Source organism: Podarcis muralis, chromosome 3 (genome assembly GCF_964188315.1).
Source record: "Podarcis muralis chromosome 3, rPodMur119.hap1.1, whole genome shotgun sequence".
Lineage (NCBI taxonomy): Eukaryota > Metazoa > Chordata > Lepidosauria > Squamata > Lacertidae > Podarcis > Podarcis muralis.
This window is the reverse complement of record NC_135657.1, coordinates 31537352-31559195: the sequence shown is the minus strand read 5'-3', so window position 1 is coordinate 31559195 and position 21844 is coordinate 31537352. Positions and strand designations below refer to the sequence as shown.

At 42.4% G+C, this 21844-nt stretch overlaps 1 protein-coding gene across 4 annotated transcripts in view; it reads left to right on the top strand.

Annotated features, from left to right (window-relative positions):
* The first annotated feature begins 1243 nt into the window (after positions 1-1243).
* The window catches only part of TMEM63A (transmembrane protein 63A), a 38893-nt gene continuing 18292 nt past the window's right edge, over positions 1244-21844 (top strand). For 2 of the 4 annotated variants that reach the window (XM_077925620.1, XM_028724517.2), the window contains exons 1-7: positions 7298-7431; positions 8407-8477; positions 9966-10151; positions 11312-11391; positions 19277-19331; positions 19747-19784; positions 21321-21463. In XM_077925620.1, the coding sequence (XP_077781746.1) occupies positions 9975-10151; positions 11312-11391; positions 19277-19331; positions 19747-19784; positions 21321-21463 (493 nt within the window). In that variant the 5' untranslated portion in view covers positions 7298-7431; positions 8407-8477; positions 9966-9974. Of the gene's footprint in view, positions 1263-7297; positions 7432-8406; positions 8478-9965; positions 10152-11311; positions 11392-19276; positions 19332-19746; positions 19785-21320; positions 21464-21844 lie in introns of those variants that run through there. The other 2 variants (XM_028724520.2, XM_028724518.2) reach the window with 2 other exon arrangements.

Sequence of the window (21844 nt, the reverse complement as noted above, 5' to 3'; positions counted from 1 at the left end):
TAAACTTTCAAGCTTCAAAAACCACTGTTTGAAGTTGGTTTGTTTTAAATGAGACACAGGTTGTCAGGCATGACAAAGCAAACCGCAGTAAGTACGTATGCAAAAACGGAAGAGAAAGTTTTTGAACTCTTCCTCACACCATGTAGGGAGAGGAGGGAGCACAGGAGTCTCAATGTGGTCTATGAGGCTGTTTTCCTCAAACCATGTCCACCTGTGCGACACCTGACATCATTAGGGGAGCTAGAGATGTGGCTGGATCAGTGGCCTGACTGAGCTCCCTGCAGGGAACTTGCCGACTTCCCAAACACCCAATAGTCAACTCTGAATACTGGAAAGGCCTGCTTTCCCCCATAGAAATTACTCTGATTGTCAAGATTCTGAAACCCTTCTCAGAGTTTTCTTGCTTGCAGAGGTTAGATGATGATTGGGGAGGTGGCCTTTTCACAGGAGGCATCATGTGTTTAGAATATCCTCCCTAGGCAGATCTGCAAGATAACATTATCATCTTACAGACAACAGGTTAAGATACTTTTTCTCTCTAAGGTTTTTATAATGGATGATCAGCAGTGGTTCTGCTCTTTTCATCCGATTTTTTAAAAATTTATTTTAAAACTGCTCTGCTCACCCTGGCAGCAACTTCTTTGGTGGTCTTAGGTGTATGTAGGTTTGATTCAACTGTATAATTTTTATTGTAAGCCACTTTGTTTTTATTTAAAATATTTATATGCTGCTTTTCTATTTAAAAATCCAAACATTTTCATAGAGAATCAAGGGAGGGTATTATTTGCTACAACCCGTAAATTTAAGAAGAATTTGCATTATTTGTCCTCAGGGATTATATTTCTCCAACATGGAAAGCACGTGTTCAATACATAAAATGTGGCACATTTCAAGTCACTGTTACTGCAGTCCGAGTTTTTTCTTCAAGTAGGCTATATGAGATGGTGCATGTTATTGTACGAGTTAGTGGACATTATACCCCATCCGACTGCACTCTGCAGCAGAAAATCATGGGTCGGTTTTAAATTATTTGCACTTAATTATGCTTTGAATTATATTGAATTATAGTGAATTATATTGCAGTGTGCCAGGGTTTTCTGCATAAAAGACCTTTCTATGGCACTTTTTAGAAAAGGGAACAAGGAGCACAACAGCTTAATTACTTTCCTCCAGCTAGCTATTGCTCACTTCCTCTTTCCTCAGAAGTTGAATTTTGTTTTGCTGGTTGGAGACAAGACGAAAGTTCAGCATACCAAGACCTGGTAAGCATTGCCTGCCTGACTTATGTATACAAACATAGTTTACCAGAGCAATGAAAAACAGCCAGATTATTGCATGTATATTGTTGGACTGCTTTTTATTATTGCTGTTTTATTATTGCTATTTTATGATTGTTAAATTACATCTTGTTCTATCAGTGATATATGCTTCCAGAGGTTGCATTCCTTTAACAGGGATCTATGTTATATGCCATTTTAAAACGGCATGTAACATAGCTGAAGATCTATACAATTAGAAAATGATGTAGAATGGTGCAATGAGAGAGGCTTGCTATGGATTTCAGCAGGTGGTGGATTACACCTATAATTCATTGGAATGCAAGTAGGTTTTCTGAATGCGACTAATTTGACTAAGCTCTTGGTTTCCTCTTACATCTTGTGGCTTCAATTTGCACAGGTTAATTATGCATTGCATAAGAAAAGTTCTTCCTATAATTAGAATTCTGTTGACTTTTAATTTCTCCATGTGTCTCTTGTTCCAACAAAGGAAAAAGTAAATGCTGCTCCATTCATTCCCACCCCTTTTAAAGGTCCTTCTGCAAATAACAGCAACTTCTACTAGGTGTTATTTGGATACATTAATAAAGACCTTCAAAGGCAGAGCCTGTCACAAACCTCATGCAAATAAAATACAGGGTGATTTGCATTTCTAAATTTCCTAGAAGGTGCTGGCTCCATCACCTCAGCCAAAATACATATTAAAGACCAATCTAAATAAGAATTGTGGAGAAAGTCTCCTGCTAAAGACCTGCGAGATGGTTAGTGCAAAGAGCTTTAATTCTCCAACTGTAAATTAGGAAAGAGGTGGCACTTTGCTAGATCTTGGCCAAAAAATTACAGAGACTGCTGTAACATTTCCATATATGGTATGAATAGTACATACGCTGACTGTTACACATTATTAACAATAATATCATTTGAGATTCTGGAACAGTTGCTTGAGTTAAGTGACAGAACCTTCCATACTCAGAGGATTTTAAAAAACATTTACACAAAGTATGTAGTACTTTGGTGTTCACAAAAAGTATAACTTCTGTTTCTCTCTCTTAGCATTTGTGTGGCAGGGCCTAAATATATACACAACTATCTTTCCTTTTACACTGGCTCAGTTCCTACATGAACTCTAGAACTCAAGATCCAGCAATAGTATGAAACTTCTGTGTGTGACATAATGAAAAAGTCTTAAAGGCTTTAAAAATGTCCAGGGGTCACAATAAAGCTCTTTGAGAAATTAACATATATTAACTTCCCATTTATTAAAGCTGGGGCTCACCCAGTGGGAATTGCTTTACTCAGGATTTTCCTGTACATGTTTGTTGTATTTATGACACATTATTCTTTAAAAAATGACTTTCCTATATTTTAAAAAAGTCATATTTAATACATATAGTTAAATCAGCTATGATAAAATTATAATAATTAAAAAGAAGGCAAAACTAAGTACAGGTGTGTGTATGCAGGTGGTAGCTTGAGGGTCATTATTTCTAGGAACCATCTCTTCAAGCCATTTAGGGCCAAACTATGTGAGATTACGGAGCTCTCACATGTTCAAAGGGATTTAACCTCTTTTACCTCTTCACTAAGATCTTACAATATGGAGATCACACATGTTCAAAGGGACTTTACCCCTCAAGCTCATATATACTCTTTTTAACCTGGGATGGGGAAGCTGTGCTTGACTACAACTCCCATAATATCTGAACATTAGCCTAGCTGGCTGGGACTGATGGGACATGGAATCCAAAGACATCTGAAGGGCCACAGCCAGTTGTCTTAAACAGACAATCTGAATTAAACACATTTTGAGCAATGACAATTTCCATTACCAGTTCCCAATAAAAAAATGACCTTGCAACACACTGTAAATGCATCCAAGAAAGCCATGCAGAGCTATCCTGTTGTTGCTTATACTTTCCCCGTGCTGCATTAATTTACAAAATACTAGTCACATGCTTAGTTGCAAGACAGAAGATTGATGAGATGTGACTGCTGTTTGATAAAGGATGACTCAACAAATATGTTACCCATGTGCTAGGAGAATGCACACTCTCTATATGTGATAAAGGCGGTGGCAAGGGCTCGGAGCATTGCAGAGAAAGAAAGAACTTCTAAGAATGCAGGACTGCTTGGTGGAAGCAGCAGCAGCAGCAGCAACCACCCTATAGAAATGAAGTATAAAGCAAATTCAGGGAGGCAAAGTAACCAACACAAAGATGTAACAATGAAAGAAACTAAAATTGTGCAGAGTCGGGTAAGAATGTGGGGTGGGGAAAGAGGGGATTCATGGGTGAGAATTTTTGTGCCAGCTCTTTCATTTTGTGCTTTCAGTTACTACAAATCTGGAATTATTTTATCATACTATTCTGAACTATAGCCAGCGCCATTCGGAACACGCCTGAATGAAGAGAATCCAAGAGACATTTTCTGCAGAGAGTATATGGGATTTTAGTGGAATTCTTCTGTGGTCTGGTTTGGTTCTGTTTTACTAATGTAGGGGTGTGGGGACTTGTGGGCCCCCAGATGTTGCTGAATCACATCTGCCATCACATTTCCCAATCAGCCATGCTAGATGAAGCCAATGGGAGTTGGAAGTTAAACCCCACCTGGTGGGCCACAGATTCCCCACTCCTGTGCTAAAGTCATTCCTTTGGGGGGATGGAAGCAGGCACCTCTCTATCTTATTAAAATAATGTAATCGTACATTTCCCTTTCACATCCCTTTGCTGCCTCTAGCTACACTGCATATGTCACACCAACAAGAGCTCCCTGCCTACCTCAAAGAGCAGCACTATCTTGTGTTCACCGCATTGGGTATGTTCTGTGAGATTATCAGTGGGAACTCATGCTGCCTTCCTAAAGTGCAAAGGAGGTGTGAATTAAATTACTGTCACTGCAGAGCTGTTAACAACACGAGCATCTGTACTATTAAAATTAGAACTGTACAAATGGAAGCTCACAACAAAATGCTCCCCTTCAAAGTTCTAAGCAGCTTGAAGAAGAAAAGAGTATTGTAGGGTTGTGTGTGGATCAGGTAGCTGGGGTCAGATAGCAGCAGAGGTTTCAGAATAGAGAGCATGTTTCCCTGTCGTGCACACATTAAACCTTTTAATGTTGCCATGTGATTAAAGAATTTGCATACAGGGTTGGCTTCCAGGCCTGAGCTGCTGTTGTTGGCATCTGTCTGTCTTGGGAGACAATGAAGTGTGCCTTGGGAGTAGAGTGAAACCGTTTGAGAGTTACAGCACCTGCTGTGGTTGTAGAGACTGATAAGGGAGAAGCTGCTGGGGCAGATGAAGGCATCCAATTGTGCTGCTGCAGGTGTACCATGGCGTTTCTTCTTTCTGCGCTCCTCCCAGCAGCGGTCATTCGTCCTCTGGCCATTGCTGTGGATGCATGACGTAACTGTCTCAGGCACTGCAAGGGATTCCCACACAGTGGGGTTAATGTTGCCAGTCACGTTTGCAGATGTCTTTATAAGAGAGTTGGTCTCACAACAGGCCTTGTGCTTGAAGCCAGCTCCCCAGAGAGCACGTCCTGGGGGATGCTGCCATCTTCATTTCTGTAAATATGACCAAGCCAGTGCAGGCGTCGCTGAGACAGGAGTGTGAATATGCTGGGAATGTGGGCTTGATCATATTCACATATTTGTTTGAGACTCTGTCCTGCCATGCAATGCCCAAAATCTTCCTGATGTAGTGCATGTGGAAGGCATTGAGATGTTGCTCCTGGTGAGTGTAATTTGCCCATGACTTACTACCATAAAGCAGTGTACTCAACATGCAAGCCTGGTAGACCTTTGTCTTGGTATTGGTAGATCTGGGCAAAAACATTTTGTACAGCATGTTTTGAATGTCAAGTTAATTCAAATGCTAAATAATAGTAGCAAAATCCAATAGATAATTATACAGGTGCCTTCTGAGCTGGCTCAAACTGGTCTGGGCTACAGCCTAATGTTCATGTAACAGGAAAGACTGGCTTGCATCTGCTCAGTATTACAGATGAGTGCAAAAATCTGATTTATACGGTACTTGTGTAATATTCTCACTTTATGTTATGAAGGTACATGTAAAGCATCAATGGTTTACCTCTAAGAAGCATAATGTGTGACGAAAACTTCAAAAGGATCTGGAAGTAAAGTGTCAAGAAAATGAATTAGATCTATTAATTAGGGTTTCAACAGGAAAGCATTTAACAGCTAATCTGGCCACAGTTCAACATTCACCACTCAGAAAAAACAAAATGCCTGTGTAGTGGAAATGTTGTGACCACAGGGAGCAGTTATGTAAGTGGTAACTCCTCGTACCACCTGCTGCCCAAAATGTTGAGGATATGTACACCCTACAGGGGCGCTGACCTACAGAGGAAAATCCTGCTGGGAAGGATAAATGGAAAGGTGAGATTTATCTGAAATTAGTATGTACGGGTGTCCAGTAATCTAAGCCACATATGAAGAAAGTCACACAAATGCACTTGCATATTTAGTTTCCTTCGGTGTTAAATAGCGGTTCAGGGGATATGTGGTATCTTCAAAATAAAATTGTTAGAAGGATTTAAGAGAATCTTGACCCATGTCACAGACACTACGTTTTCATTTATTCCCAGAAATGAAAAGTGCTTGCTAACTAGTGAGCAAATGTGGCTTTTGCCACCAGAAAAACAGTGCCAAACAAAAGCAATTCTGTTCACAAATCGAGGAACAGATGGGCTTACAGTGATTAGTTGTAACCTTGTGTTTGTGCTGTGGGGTGCAGCAGGGCGCTATTCTGTCTCCAATGCTATTTAACATCTATGTGATGCTGTTGGGAGCTATCATTAGGGGATTTGGAGTGAGGTGTCATCACTATGCTGATGACATTCAGCTCTATTTCTCTGTAACATCTGACTCAGGAGAGGCTGTGCAAGACCTGGATCAGCGCATAGGTGGGCTGGATGAGGACCCATAAACTAAGCTTGAAACTTGGCAAGACTCAGACAAAGAACATTTACCAGGTCTCAGAGACCGACCAGTTACTTGCTCTGAATCAACTTGTACTCCCTCTAAAGTTTTACTAGCATTAGCTAGTAAGAAACACAGCTGATGAGACAATTTTTTAGTTTGTCTTGAATTTTCCAGCATTCAGCTTCCTTGAATGGTCCTGAGTTTTAGGATCATGGGAGAGGGGAAAAAACTTCCTCTTATACAATTATGCATGTTGTGGAGAAAATGGATATCTCTCTTCCCACCTTAATCAAAATACACCACAATCCTAACCATGTTTACTCAGAAGTAAGCCATACTGAATTAAGTGGGTATTATATCCAGATAAATGAAGTTAGGAGTGCTTTTGAGCATGTGTAGGTTGTTTCCCCCACACCACTAGGTAGAACCACCAAATCCAATTCCAATGAATTTGAAGGGATGTGACCTTAAATAAAGTCACAGAGCTTCTCCTTTCAGGTAGGTAGGCGTGTTGGTCTGACGCAGTCAAAATTATATATATTGTCCAGGAGCACCTTAGAGACCAACCAAGTTTGTTCTTGGTATAAGCTTTCGTGCACATGCACATTTAGGTATCTGAAGAAGTGTGCAAGCACACAAAAGCTTATACCAAGAACAAACTTAGTTGGTCTCTAAGGTGCTACTGGACAATTTTTTATTTTTATTTATATATTTCGAGAGCTTCTCCCGTTAGAATACACAACCTGTGAAGGGGCCACGAAATACTCGCATCTTCGTACAGCCTGCAAACGGCAGCAGGCAGACCTATACTTGAAAACGAGGCTTGCGTGTGTGTTACCAGTTACCAGCGAAGCAGCAGCTGCCTTGTTTCCTCCCGCCGCACCTGCGAAGATTTTACAAACGCAACGACCCTGACAGCCTCGTTGTCACCTTACAGAAAGCGGGCGGAAGCACGTCGGCGCGCGGCCTGCCGGTGGTGCCCAAGGGCGTGTCCGCCAGGGAAGGCCGTTCTCCCGAGGCCACAACAAGGCTCGTCGCAGGTGGAGGGAGAAGACTCACACCGAGGAGCGGTGGGCCGGGCCGGGCAGGGCCTGGTCCACATAACGGGGGCGCATGCGCGGCTCGGGCAAGTCATCTGTTGCATTCGCGACGGGGGCGGGGCGGGGTCACCTGCGCCCTGGTCGTTCCCACTTAGCAGAGCTGGTGGCTCAGGTAACGGAGGACGAGGCCATTTCTGGCCAAGGGGTTGTGCGCGGCGGTAACCGGGCGGGCTTTCCTCCTCGAATTAAAGCAGAGGCGCCACCCGTGGCCAGGAGGTGGGGGTGGGGTGGGGGTCCTTTGCCCCTGGCCAGCAGGGAGAGCAGCAGCTCCTCTTCGGCTGCTTCCCAGCCACTTCCTGCTCTTTTAAAGTGTGTGTGAGTTGTGCCTAAGGTGTGTGTTTTTTGTGTGTGTGTCCCCGGCACCCACCTAAGCCTCCCTCCCGGCTCCTCTTCCCGGCCCCTGCGACTTCAGGCAAGTCCCCTCCGTCCTCTCTTCACCTGCCTTCCATTTTCTCTTTATTAAGTGGAGGCGACTTCCCTGGTCAATTGTGCGTCTCTGAAACAACTTACTTGCACTCTTTCGCCACCTCTAGTTCTAATCTCGAATGGGCCCGTTATTTTATGGCCACGTTTTGTTTTACAACTGTTTTTTTAATGGCTCCAGAGGCCCCGAGTCTATAACAGCTGTATGAGTTGGCAGAAATCCAGCCGCTTTCCTGGTGCGGGGGGTGGTGGGGAGAAGCTGCCCAGTTAAATTTCAGCAGGTTCTGTGGGTGCTAAAGCGCAGGCCCCCTGCCAGGGGGAAGGGGAGGGTGGCAGCCCTAAACTTCTGGGGACGAGGGAGGGGCAATTTTAGACCCTTCATCCCTACTTATCGTATGGTAGACGCCCACATTTTCTTAATATATCAGAAGTTAAGTTGGGCTGTGATCTAATTTCTGAGGCTCTCCCAAGCACCTGCAGTGGGCAGGCTATTGCTGGTTGACATTTGTTAATAAATAAAATACCTTATTCTTCTGTTGAGGAAAGTTTGGGCAGGCTTGATAATTGCTGAGATGATGTGTAATTATCAACCGCCTAGTGATAGATCTGGGATGGCTCTCTTCTGCCCTCTGCAGGTTGCAGGTTGAAATTATTTTTGTTGCAGGCAAATCAGAATTTCAGAAACAGAAGGGCATTCATTGTCCTGTGTTACCTCTCTTGTGGAGCTGTGATTTGGTGGGTAAAATAAGTGCTGCTTTCTGGTTCATTCCCTTGAAATTAAATTAATATGTAGGATGACAAGACGCGAACAAGCTTCATCTCTAAACCAGTGTTGCCCAAACTTGGGTCTCCAGCTGGTTTTGGACTACAACTCCCATCATCCCTAGCTGCCAGGACAAGTAGTCAGGGATGATGGGTACTGTAGCCCAAAAACTGCTGGAGACCCAAGTTTGGGAGGCATTGATCTAAACAGATAATCCACCCATCAACTTGCCTTTTAACCATGAACTGCATCTGTTTTAGAATGAGGTCTAACGTCATAGAATTTTGTAAAGAACATATTGGATGTCTTCATTTGGATGGTTTCTTGTGTACACTGTAAAATTACAGCTGTGAAAACTTAAAGTTCCTTCATAAGAATGTAAAATCTGATTTTACATCAGATATTGCTTTGCCACTTGCTGTGAGCTCTTAAATAATTTTCTCTTTGCATTCATCTTTAGATGATTTGCCTGTACATGTACAACTTCATGATGGCTGGTTGTCACCTACAATTTAAAAGACTATTCAGTTGTTTATAGCAGCTGGATGGGGCTGAACCAGTTAAAGCATGAAATTATGAATATGTCTAAAACAGTTTAAGGTATTGGATAGCTTTGATACTTGGCTTTGCCCTGCAAAACCTCTGGAACAGGTCTTCCCTTTTGGGGCTGATTGGCAGTTTTGAGAGTGTGCCATGGGCATCACCCCACCTGCTTGTCACAGTCCTCTAGGTCACTGCTTCACCCCATCAATTGAAGCATAAACACTGGGACGCTTTGCTTTCCCATGTGGTTTGGATCAAGGTTGGCTCCGGTTGAATTAAAACTTACTGTCTTGAAATTACAAGATTTTTTACATGCAGTCCTCCAGAACTACTATAAAATTAATACTTGTGTTGATCAACTACATTCCACAGTAAAAATCTGGTGCCTGCCAGTGCCAACCACAAAAGCATACTTGAGGGCCTTTATTATTTTTACATAGTATGTGGACACAGAGGTGACCTATTATTTGGCGGTGGTGAATTTCAGTCTCTGTTTCTCTCCACCCCTCTGTGATATATATGAATGAGAGAGAATGATAGGGGAGATTCTATGGGGGCATTTTTTGTGTCATAGCTGAGCTAGAAAATGACAGATCTGTGGTGTTTACAGTTCCATCCTGCTGCAGGCTTTTCCCAATTCAATCCTTTCATACTAATTCCTTCATGACTTGGGCCTTGATGGTATAGAACATAGAGGTAGGACTATTGTGACAAAGTACATACTGGCAATAAAAGCTTATGTTTTGATTGTTCCATGGAACTGTTCCAAAGCTATTTAAGTAATGGGGAATAGTTGTTGTTATTAATATAGATTTTGCTTCAGCCATTCTTTTCTGATTTTCGTTGCTCTATATATTATCTATATATATAATGCTTTCCTGCCTGTTGTAACTTGCCCTATAATTTTGTTTTCTAAGTGAAACAACATGATTCCATTCTTTGGAGATTTGTGGCTGGCTCACTCATGGAATGGGACTAAAACAGATTACCGTGGTGGCAATGGATCCTACTGCTACAGCAGAGCACGGGGAAGTACTGTGCTTCAAGGTGTAAGCTTTGGTGGAGTCCCTATTGTCCTTCTGCTCGATGTTACTTGCTTTTTGGTAAGTTAATTTTAGAAGTCTCAGTTTTGGCAGATAACTTCCTCTTATACAATCTCCAAGTTCCCAAAGCAAGGTCTGAGAAAGGGCCTAGTGGGGCAATGGCTCAAGAAGTATGGTCAGTGTGCCACGTCAATTGAGCATGTGTGTTAAGACAAGTCCCAGAATCCTCTGCAAAAAAGAGAAGCTCTATGGCGGATATGTAGAAAGTGTTCCCTGTAAATAAGCTGGACTTATTGTCCAACCCAATAGGGCTTGTGTTCTTAAGGGTGAATCATAATGTAATTTAAAGGTAAAGGGACCCCTGACCATTAGGTCCAGTTGTGGACGACTCTGGGGTTGTGACGCTCATCTTGCTTTATTGGTTGAGGGAGCTGGCGTACAGCTTCTGGGTCATATGGCCAGCATGACTACGCCACTTTTGGCGAACCAGAGCAGCGCACGGAAACGCCATTTACCTTCCTGCCGGAGCGGTACTATTTATCTACTTGCACTTTGACGTGCTTTCAAACTGCTAGGTTGGCAGGAGCAGGGACCGAGCAACGGGAGCTCACCCCTTCGCAGGGATTCGAACCACCAACCTTCTGATTGGCAAGCCCTAGGCTCTGTGTTTTAACCCACAGCGCCACCCGCGTCATGTAATTTACCTTGCTGAAATAGATGCATCCTTTGTCTTGCACAAATGTTTTATTTCCCTTCAGACAGACTGTGCTGCATGGTCTGGCTTGTCCTGACCAAAGAAATATATATGGAGGGGATGCAAAATAAGTGTGTGGTCATCTTTGGATAATAGGATTTGCAGCACTTTCCTTTTTTTTAAAGTCTCTTTAACATGGGAGCATGTGGTAGTTGCCAAACTATATTTCAGAGTACCATGTTAGAATTACCGTAACATGGGTTTGTTTGAATTCTTTCTTGTGAAGCTTAAGACAAGTATTTTGCACCCTTCACAGCACGTTTTATTCTTTTTGCTCTAAAAAAGGCCCTGTCCAATACTAGCCATAATCTACTTTCTGGTGTTACAACAATAAAAATCCAAAGTTTTTGTCAAGTATGAAAAATTTGGTCCTGGCGCTCTTATGGCGCTGTCATATCTGAAGCCAGCTTAACATGAAATAACGAAACCTTATGCCTTTGAATGAATGTTACTTCTTTTCTTTTAGATTTTATTGTTGGTATTTTCTTTTATAAGAAAAAGATTCTGGGATTATGGTCGTATTGCCCTGGTATCGGAAGCATTGAGGTAAATGTTTATTTATTTATATAATGCATTTGCTTATTACATTTATATTCTTCTCCAAGGAACTTGAGGTGGTGAACATACTTCTCCCCTCCCCCACTTTATCTTTGCATCAACCCTGTGAGGCAGGTTAGGCTGAGAGGCAGTGACTGGCCCAAGGTCACCCAGTGAACTTCATGGCCAAGTGGGGATTTGAACCCCAGCCTCTCAGGTCCTAGTCCCAACACTCTAACCGCTACAGCACTTGCTCTCAAGATGTAGAAAACATAAGTGTCAAAATGTTACATTGGCCCCCACAGAACATTGGTAGATACAGAGGGCATAGTGCCATGCTGTTGGTATCCAACAAAAGAGTAGCTATGTTAGTGCAAGGACTTCTGGCTGTTCAATGCAACTTATCATTTCCCTTCTCTCGCCATGTGCCCCTGCCCCCCAAAGCAGACTTGTAGGGAGTGTGTGAGCAGAGAAACTTACTGCCCCATGTAACACTTTGATATACATTGGTACCTCAGATTATCATGGAACTTTGAAGTGTCAGGCATAGCCCTATTGGCTTTAGCCCAAACGTAGCAGAGTTTTCCTGCACAGCGAAGAAGCTAGTTGCGGCAGTAATGACAAGTCAGCTAGACTCAGAATAACTATTTACAGGATTTATTAAAAGGAGAAAATAAAACCAGCAGCAGAGTTTCTGCATACAAAACAAAGCAAAAATAAATCCTCTCTTTCTCTCTCTCTCTCTCATAACCATACACAGCACTTCTACTCCTAACAACACCTCACTTCAAACTGAGCTAGCAATCCCTTGATAACAGAGCAGAGTGCTGGTCGTTAACCAATCAGAGTGAGTAGTTTCTAGGTCAAGCAGACCTGGGCTTTCTGCCAAGAGTAAATTGACACCAGCCTGAGTTAATTGTGTGAAGCTAGAATCTGCAAGTTTCCCACGAGAACCAATTAACAGAAACTGAACACCCCCTCACAGATTCTGCTGAACAATTAACACCAAATACACCTATGTAGGAGATCATTTTTCCAGCAAACCTAAACCCTTGCACATTCGCTTGTTCTTTATCTTTGCCAATGGTTTAGTTAACACATCTGCTACATTTTCTTCACTTGATACATAAGTACATGTGATTACATTGTCTTGTACACAGCAACGTACATTTTGGTATTTTACAGAGATATGTTTGGAACGCGATTTGAAACCCTCTGTTTTACTTAAGGTTATACAAGCTTGATTATCAATGTAAACTTGTACTGGTTCTCCACAATTTACATTTAAATCTGCTAACAAATGCTTGAAATAAATCACCTCGTTGCACAATTCACTCAATGCGGCGTACTCTGATTCCGTTGATGACACACTTACAATGTCTTGCTTGCGAGACCGCCAGCTGATTAAAGCTCCACCGACCATTATGACTAGTCCTGTGACAGATTTTCTATCCGGCAAATTTCCCCAGTCACTATCACAGAAGCAACTCAACATTTCATCCTCTGAAGAATTTAATTGTAACATATAGCCAATTGTCTGTTTGAGATACCTCAGAACTTGTTTTACCCCTTTCCAGGCATTTAGTGTGGGTTTTGAGACCAATCTACTTAATATGCCTACTGCGTAGCTAATATCAGGTCTGGACCACTGTGCTAGATACAATAAACTTCCAATTACAGAATGATATACATCAGGATGTTCAAATTCAGGACTCTCATCTACATGAAGTGTTTTTATGAAACCTGGATCCATAGGCACCACTGCCCCTTTGCAATCCTGCATCCTGTATGAAGTCAGTAGTTGTTTAACTTTGTTCTGCTGACTAATTAGGCAGCTGCCATCTTGGGCCCAGCACACTTCCAACCCTAGATATGTCCTAACCGGGCCTAAGTCTTTCACTTTGAACTTACTGGACAATTGCTTGGCAAACCTTTTAGTTTGTTTATCTGTTTTGCAGGCATACAAAACATCATCTACATAAATCAGACAAAACTCTTGATCACTGCCTGTACCACGTACATAAACACAATTGTCAGCTGTACTCTGCTTGAAACCAAATGACACTAAGGCCTCATGGAAACATTTGTTCCAAGATCTTGCAGCCTGTTTGAGACCATATAGAGCTTTGTTTAATTTTAACACTCTATTGGAACCTGTCTCATAACCAGGCGGTTCGGCTAGATACAGGTCTTCTGATATTGATGCATGTAAATATGCAGTCTGGATATCAAAATGGTTTAACAGGAGTTTTCTCTTTGCTCCAAGCGTTAAAATCAGCCTTACACTGTCCCCCTTAGCAGTAGGGGAAAAAGTCTCGTCATAATCTTTTCCAGGCCTCTGAGAGTATCCTTGAGCCACTAAACGAGCTTTGTATTTGTACTCTCCTGTCACCAGAGGTTTAAGTTTGTACACCCACCTGCAGCCTACAATCTTTGCCCCCTCAGGCGCTGCTACTGGTGTAAAAACCTTGTGCTCATTCAGAGAGGACATCTCTTCCTCCATTGCCTGTTTCCAGCGCTCTGCCTCCTCTTTTGGTAACTTTAACACCTCCTGAAAACTCTTGGGTTCTGCACTTACACTAAACACATTTGCAGTATCTGGAGAAAAACGCACCGGAGGCACTCCTTTGTTTTGTCTTTTAGATCTTCTGGGAGAAAATTTTTCTTCTGACCCACTTTCCTCCTCAGAACTACAACCTCTCTTTTGTTGCTTAGCAACTGGTCTTTGGCTAACTCCACTTTCTTGAGAGCTCTTATCTGAACTTTCCTCCCCCTCAGACTCTGATTCTCTGTGTCTATCTTCAGAGTCATGAAGCTCCTGGGAAGGTTCAAACCAAACCTCAGTATTGGCATGTAGTCTCTCCCAGCCACTATGTTCACAAAAACTGGCATTCCTGGAGATCACAATGCCATTTGTCCCTTCAGCAAAACGGAAACCTTTTCCCAGCTCCTGGTAACCCACAAACACTAACTGTTTGGTCTTAGGATCTCCCTTCTTTCTCATTTGTTTCGGAATTAATACCCAGGCTTTTGATCCAAACACATGCAAATGGTCAATTTTGGGTTTTTTCTGAAACAATTTAAAGTACGGAGTTGTACCTATTGTTTGATGAAAGAGCCTATTTTGGAGATAACACGCGGTGAGCATGCTCTCCCCCCAATAAGACATGGGCAAATCAGCATCATCAAGCATGGCAAACATCATATCTTGTAAAGATCTGTTTTTCCGCTCTGCAACGCCATTCTCCTCTGGGGAAAAAACGTTTGTTTTTCTATGCCCAATGCCACGCTTTTGTAACCAATCTTTAAAGGCATTTGACATAAATTCACCACCTCTGTCCGTCTGAATCCTTTTAAGTTTAATGGACAGAAATCTTTCCACAGATGCCACCCAGCCTTTAAACTTAGTGAACACGTCACCCTTATTTTTCATGGGAAAAACCCAAGAATAACGTGTGGCGTCATCCACAATTGTTAATGAAAAGCGCGATCCACCCCTGCTTACAGCAAATGGACCAATTACGTCCATGTGAACCAGCTGTAGTGGTGACTCACTAACTCTGTCACTTCTGGGGTAAGAGACTCTGTGGGTTTTAACCTTTTTACAAATGTTACAATCAAGGTACTTGTTACAACTCTTTAAATTACCCCCATCAGCCAATTCAGACATTTTTAGTACACTTTTCCAGCAAGCATGCCCCATTTTCCTATGCAATAAGTGCACACAGTTGTCATGTATAGCTTTGTTATTCACTGCAGGCTGAGATTTACTGACTACTGCTGCAACTTGAGATCCTGCTTTAAGCCAAAACAAGCCTCCCTCTGACTTAGCAGTGCCTAAAATCTCACCAGCCTTCTTAATAATGCAACTGTCTCCTTCAAAATACACTTTAAACCCAGCTTTTAGCAAACAATCTACAGACATCAGATTGCTCCTTAAAGACGGCACACAAAGTACATTTTGCAGGCATTCACGAAGACAAGGAACAAAAACTGCACCCCCCGAAATCACTTCGGAAGTACTTCCGTCTGCTAGAGCCACCTGGCTGCGCTGTGCTGAGTTCTTGGAAACAAACAATTCATCTGAATTTACGATGTGGCGAGATGCTCCCGAATCGACCACCCAGACCGCTTGTTTCTCATCAGCAATCTTGACCGCGCCGGTCACCAGCTGAGCCGACTGTTTTCGTTTGAAGAATTTCTTTTTTCGCTGCTGCTGCTGCTGATCTCGTCTCTGCTCCTGCACCGGCAACTGAGACTTGACCAACTCCGGACATTGTCGTTTTAGATGCGCTGAAGACCCACATCGGAAACAACGCCTAACAGCAAACGCTGACTTCTCACCGGTACGCTGCTTTTGCTTCACCTCTGGCACGGCATGAGAACTCCTTCCAAACCGCCCGCCTGTAGAAGCCTCTGCAGCCAACGACCTTTCTTGCCTCTTCTGCCATTCTTCAATCAAACGCCCAGTAACGTAACTGACTGATAAATCACGCTCCTGCATGCCTTCTAGAGACAAAACTAAATTATCCCAGCTTTCCGGGAGAGAACTCAAAATAATAGCCACCTTCCCCTGCTGGTCTAACGCAGTTTCTTTCCTGTAGCGCAGCAAACTTTAACTGTAAACTGTGTAGGTGTTCCTGCATTGTAACCCCAGGCTGTAACATTGCCTTGTACAATGCCTTGCGAATGAACAGCTTGGAAACCGCTGTCTCACGCACATGGAGTTCTTTAAGTGCTTGCCACACACCTCTAGCTGTCTTGATTCCCCTCACATACGGCAACTGGGAATCTTCCAGCCCCAAGACAATTGTGGCCCTTGCTCTTTGGTCTTTATCGAGGTCTTCATCATCAGGCTTCGCAGGAAACTTACTCACCACTTGCCAGAGACGATCCCTCTGCAGCACTGCCTGCATGCGTTCCGACCACAGCAAGTAATTGGAGTCATTCAGACGCTCAAAAGCCATCTGAACTGGTTGTGAGGCCATCTTGAGAGCGATGTCCCTGGAACCCGGAACCAGCTACTCACGACCACCGAGAGAGAAAACAGGAACCACAGCACCCAGCACTCACACGCTGCAGCTGTTGTCCTTGTGTCCGCTGCGTCACCAGCTCACCACAGTCAGGAACCAGCCAGAGTCCATCTGCTGCACCAGCAGGAACAACAACTTCTGGAACTACTGGAACCAACGCCGTTGATGCTGACACCACCGCAACTCAGGCTGGCAGCACAATGCCCATAACCTCATGGAACTTTGAAGTGTCAGGCATAGCCCTATTGGCTTTAGCCCAAACGTAGCAGAGTTTTCCTGCACAGCGAAGAAGCTAGTTGCGGCAGTAATGACAAGTCAGCTAGACTCAGAATAACTATTTACAGGATTTATTAAAAGGAGAAAATAAAACCAGCAGCAGAGTTTCTGCATACAAAACAAAGCAAAAATAAATCCTCTCTTTCTCTCTCTCTCTCTCATAACCATACACAGCACTTCTACTCCTAACAACACGTCACTTCAAACTGAGCTAGCAATCCCTTGATAACAGAGCAGAGTGCTGGTCGTTAACCAATCAGAGTGAGTAGTTTCTAGGTCAAGCAGACCTGGGCTTTCTGCCAAGAGTAAATTGACACCAGCCTGAGTTAATTGTGTGAAGCTAGAATCTGCAAGTTTCCCACGAGAACCAATTAACAGAAACTGAACAGATTAAGTACTTAGGTCCGTTCTTAACCTGAAACTGTTCTTAACCTGAAACACCACTTTGGCTAATGGGGCCTCCTGCTGCCGCCGCGCCACCGGAGCGCGATTTCTGTTCTCATCCTGAAGCAAAGTTCTTAACCCGAGGTACTATTTCTGGGTTAGTGGAGTCTGTAACCTGAAGCGTGTGTAACCCAAGATACCACCGTAATAGGCATTGTCATAGACCACAAACACCAACAGTTCTATGGATTACAAAGAGGAGGAACTGTGACACTAAATACATTGTTAGGAATTGCTTCAGTAGTGGGGTTTTTTTTAATAATAAAAAAGTGCAGCATGTGTGTGTGGCGGGTGTGTGTGTGTGTGTGTATGTGCATGTCTGTGGTTCCCATGAAAATTACCTGATCATGCATGCTATTGATTAAAAAAGAAAAGCCCATTGTCAACGATGAGTTTAGAGCATTGCACCTAGTTTAGCCCTGGAGTACATTTTTTTTTAATTTGTGAAACCACTGTTTCGTTCAAAACTTCTCTTGAGCAAAACAGCTGTATAAGACTAGATCCTTAGGAAGAATCGGCGAGTGCAGAGCATGTTTGTTTCTTGCAGTGGCTGAAACAATGCTTACCTCCAAGCGCCCATTTTCAGTTGCTGCATGCTGAGGTCAGGATTTGCAGAAAACAAAACAGCACTTTAATTTTAATATGAAGGTTTTGCAAAGGCTGCTCTTGCTCAAAACCTCTGTAGCAAAACTTGAAGGGGAACAAACAGCTACAATGTGTAAACGTGAATTGGGAGTGAAGGAAGAGAGAAATGTGAAGACAGGTGGTGAAGAGTTAACCTAAGGACACGGAAGAAGGAAAGAATCATACTTCCTGAAACTTACCAGAATGTTGTCAGTTTCATATTTGAAGGGCGAGGGGAGAAGTCTTTGTGTAGCTTCCTCCAAGGCTGCGTTGCATCATGGGTTATTTAGAAAGCTATACCCTCTGCTGAAATAGGGGAACATGCCAGCAAGGGAAAGAAGAACAGCAAGCAGACTTCCTTGACCAGCTTTCTGGTGACAGATCCAAAAGGGATATTCATGTTGCCCATTGTGGAATCTCACAACATTTGCTGCTGTGCACTTCCATGGTTGTTTTTATTAAGGGTGCACACGTTGGTAAAGAAATACCTGCATGAATTCCCAGTTGGAAAAAATGGAAATGGAGGGTAGGTGTTATGGTTCCAAGGGGTTGCTCGAGAGCAAGCAGGCAAATGCCTCCCTGCTCGGCTGTGAAGCCTTGCTTTTGATGCCAAAATAAACTTTATCTGTCCAGAGCGCCACTCTCCCGTGGCTGGCTCATTCACTAGCAGAATCCGTGAGTGGGTGGTCCTTAAACCTTCCCCAGCAAAGTAGTTTCTTGACGCCCAGTCTGTGCCTCCCCTCTCGGCGCAAAAGCTTACTGCGCAAGAAGGGCGTGGGTAACGGAGGACCTCTCTCCTCCCCGCTTTGCCTAGGCAAGGTGTCCTGGCACTGCCTCGCCTCCTCCGAGCCCTGAAGCTCCTCTCCACTAGAGGTGTGGTTACTCTCCTCCGCTGAGGAGGAGCTGCTTCCCACAATCTTTGGGGGCTCTCTGTAATCCATCCGGGTTTTCCTCTCTCCCCCCTAAGCCGATGGCAGTTCCCTGACAGTAGGTATGTAATTCCTGAGCGGTGGGGACATGCACACACCACATGAATACTTCTCACGGACCTCTCATTAGTTTGGATGGGATCCATTGGTTTAGTAGTTAAGAGGCAGGAAATGTAAACCACTTATTTGGGAACATCCTTGCACCAATGGGCTTTTGGAAATACTGGATCTGAGCTATGTATTGTGTCACTGTGTCTAGAAATGAAGAGACGGTCCTCTTAGTCATAGAATGAGATCTAGAAAAATATTGCTTTGAGGTCTTTTTTCAGGAGCAAAGGAGCATATATTGATATGAGAGTTAATAATTTCTACAGAACGGATTCTACAGAACTCCCCCCTCCCAATTGTCTAAAATGTTATTCATGTTTTCACTATAGTATGCTTTCCTCCTAACTATTTGTTTCTTTTCCCTTTGGAGTATTTCTGTTAGCTGCTTTATTTGAGCTTCTTTTAAATATGATTTTGAATTTTAGCAACTGTTGTTAAGTCTAGTATTCTAATTTTGCGGTCTTCCTTTGTGTATTCTAGTGATACCACTGTATCTGGTGATTTAGCCAATCCTGATGATTTGGACCCCGATGAAGTCAGTAGTATTTTGCATTAAGTATTTTGCATTTTCTTATTTCTCCACCCCACCCCCCAAAAAGCCTTCCAATTACTTTGGGTATTCTCTGAAACATTGTGTCCTGATATCATTAGGAGGCTTAGGACCAACCCAAAGTGTTTTTCCCCTGTAAAATAAATTACAAATATAAATTTATAATTTGATCATTCTGCCTCCTACCCAAGCAGGAGAATCGGAGAGCTTTTGGGTGCAGGAGTTGTTTCTGCTCATGCAAAGGGGATAGCTTCTAATTACTCCCAGTTTCCTGTTCCAATTTGCAGCCTCTTGCACAGAATCGCATGCCATTTTGGATAGCCCCACAACCCCAAGAGCAGCTTTTCAGGGAACATGTGGATCCCACTCATTCAAAAAAGAATATTTCTGTTTCTTCTAGGGTTTTTGTTCTTGGATGATATCTGCCTTTCGAATGAGGTGAGTATGCAAAGTAGGAGAGATCTGAGTGCTCTTTATGCTATACATTGCTTAATAACAGTTTCTTAGCAATTTTGGAAACAGGGGGCTGTACATTTTTAATGTTCTATGCTTTATCATTGCAGCAATTGGATTTTGGTTAGCCGCCTTGAGAATTATAAATTATAAGGTGGAATAGAAAGCTTTTATATTTAATGCAAGAAGGGACAGCACTATGGTTAAAATGGTTAGAAAAACAGTTAGTAAGCCCCACAGCTTTGAAATAAGATTTGAATTGTGTTATATAAAGGCATTTATAAATTTAATGTGGGTTTTTTAAAACTCTCTAATTCGTATCCCAGTATGTGTGATTTCTTTTTTTCTTTTTCTTTTAAAAAAAGGCTAATCCATTATTATATGAAGCAAGCCTACACACTTCTTTGATCTTTTACCATCTTAACAGCTGGATAGACTGGCTGTGATGACACAAGTCCCCAAATAAAAATTCACTAGGGAAGGATCATTAGATCTTGCTGTTGACTCATTTATATGAGCTTGCCAAGAAAACCATGATTCTAAATTTGAGTTTTTAAGATGTTCTCAAAAGTAGGAAGTGCAAGCTTCCTTAGGGACTCCACTTTCGGTTTCCCACCTCTGCAATTTATCTCATTTCAGGAAACTTTTTTCCAGTTATAATGAATAGTAGTGTACTTCTGCTTCTCACTAAAATGGTTTTCAGGATCACAGATCTTACCTACAGCTCTGTGCTTTGCAGTAAATACTGTCATGCTTAAGGGTTAGATTTAATGTTGTGACAGAACTGCCAACCTTATGATGACAATTAAGAAAATACCCTGCTATAATAGTTGATTTCTGATTTTAAAATTTTATATGGTTTTTATGTATATTGTAAACCTCTTTGTTTTCTAAAAAATAAATAAACAAATGAAATTATGTATCTCTGAAATAAGAGGAAATAATTTTCAGGTTGGTATATTGAAATTGTGCAATGCTGTCTAGCTCAGTAGTTTTTGATGTCAGCATTGCTGGGTTCTACAGTAAGGAAAGCTGTCCTGCCCCATTACAAAAACATTGAATTTATTTACTTTTATTGTGTTTACTGTGTCTTTCTGCACCTGCAGGATATTGTCTTTAGTGTGATAATTCTGTTCAAAAGTTTAGCTGTATTTCAAATTGGCATTTGCTTTTGGTTGTGCAAATAATGCCTCCATAATCCAATTTTTAAAAAGTTTTTCATTTTGTATAAAATTGAATAAGGAGAAAGCACTCACATTCTGTAAATTGTAGACAGTGGGCCAAATGCCAGTTGTTCTTTCCATGTGGATGTGCTTTTGTTTGAACCCGTTCAGCATCTTTTTACTGCCTAGCCTCTTTTGCTTCTGTATCCATGTGACCTTTTATGATACCACCATATTGTACAACACAGAGTATTTTCAGTCTGCAGCTGCAATGCAATCCTTAGTCAGCCTTCTTCTTAAGCATACGCCCACCTTTGTAAAACTTGGCAACTGACCTGTTCTGTTATTTGTGGTGCAGCGATGAAGAGATTCGTGTAAAATGTGGGGAGGATGCCATTACCTATCTCGCCTTTCAGCGCCATCTCATCTGCCTGCTGATTGTAGTCAGCATGCTGTCTTTGTGCATCATACTTCCTGTCAATTTATCAGGCGACTTACTTGGTGAGAACCTTTTATGACTTGGTGTTTTGTGTCACTTTTAATGCCTTGATGAGCAGGGTTCACTTACTCTTATGTAGGTGGGATATATCATAGTTATTTCATTTTCTACAGAAAACCTTTGGGCATCTGGTAAAACCTCTGTTGTGGCCTTGACAATAAATTACTGCTTCTATATTGGAGTAGCACATCTGTGTTGATGATAGCCTATTACTACTCCATGGAGAGTATAAACATATGCATCGGTATTCAGTAACTAGACTAAGGTTTTTTTGCCAAGTATATTAGATTCTCACAATGTGCCTAGATTAGCTGGTGTAGGTAGTTTTCCTTCTGAACCAACAGCTCCGGCTTGGAACACATCCTAGGCTGTTTTAGCCATTC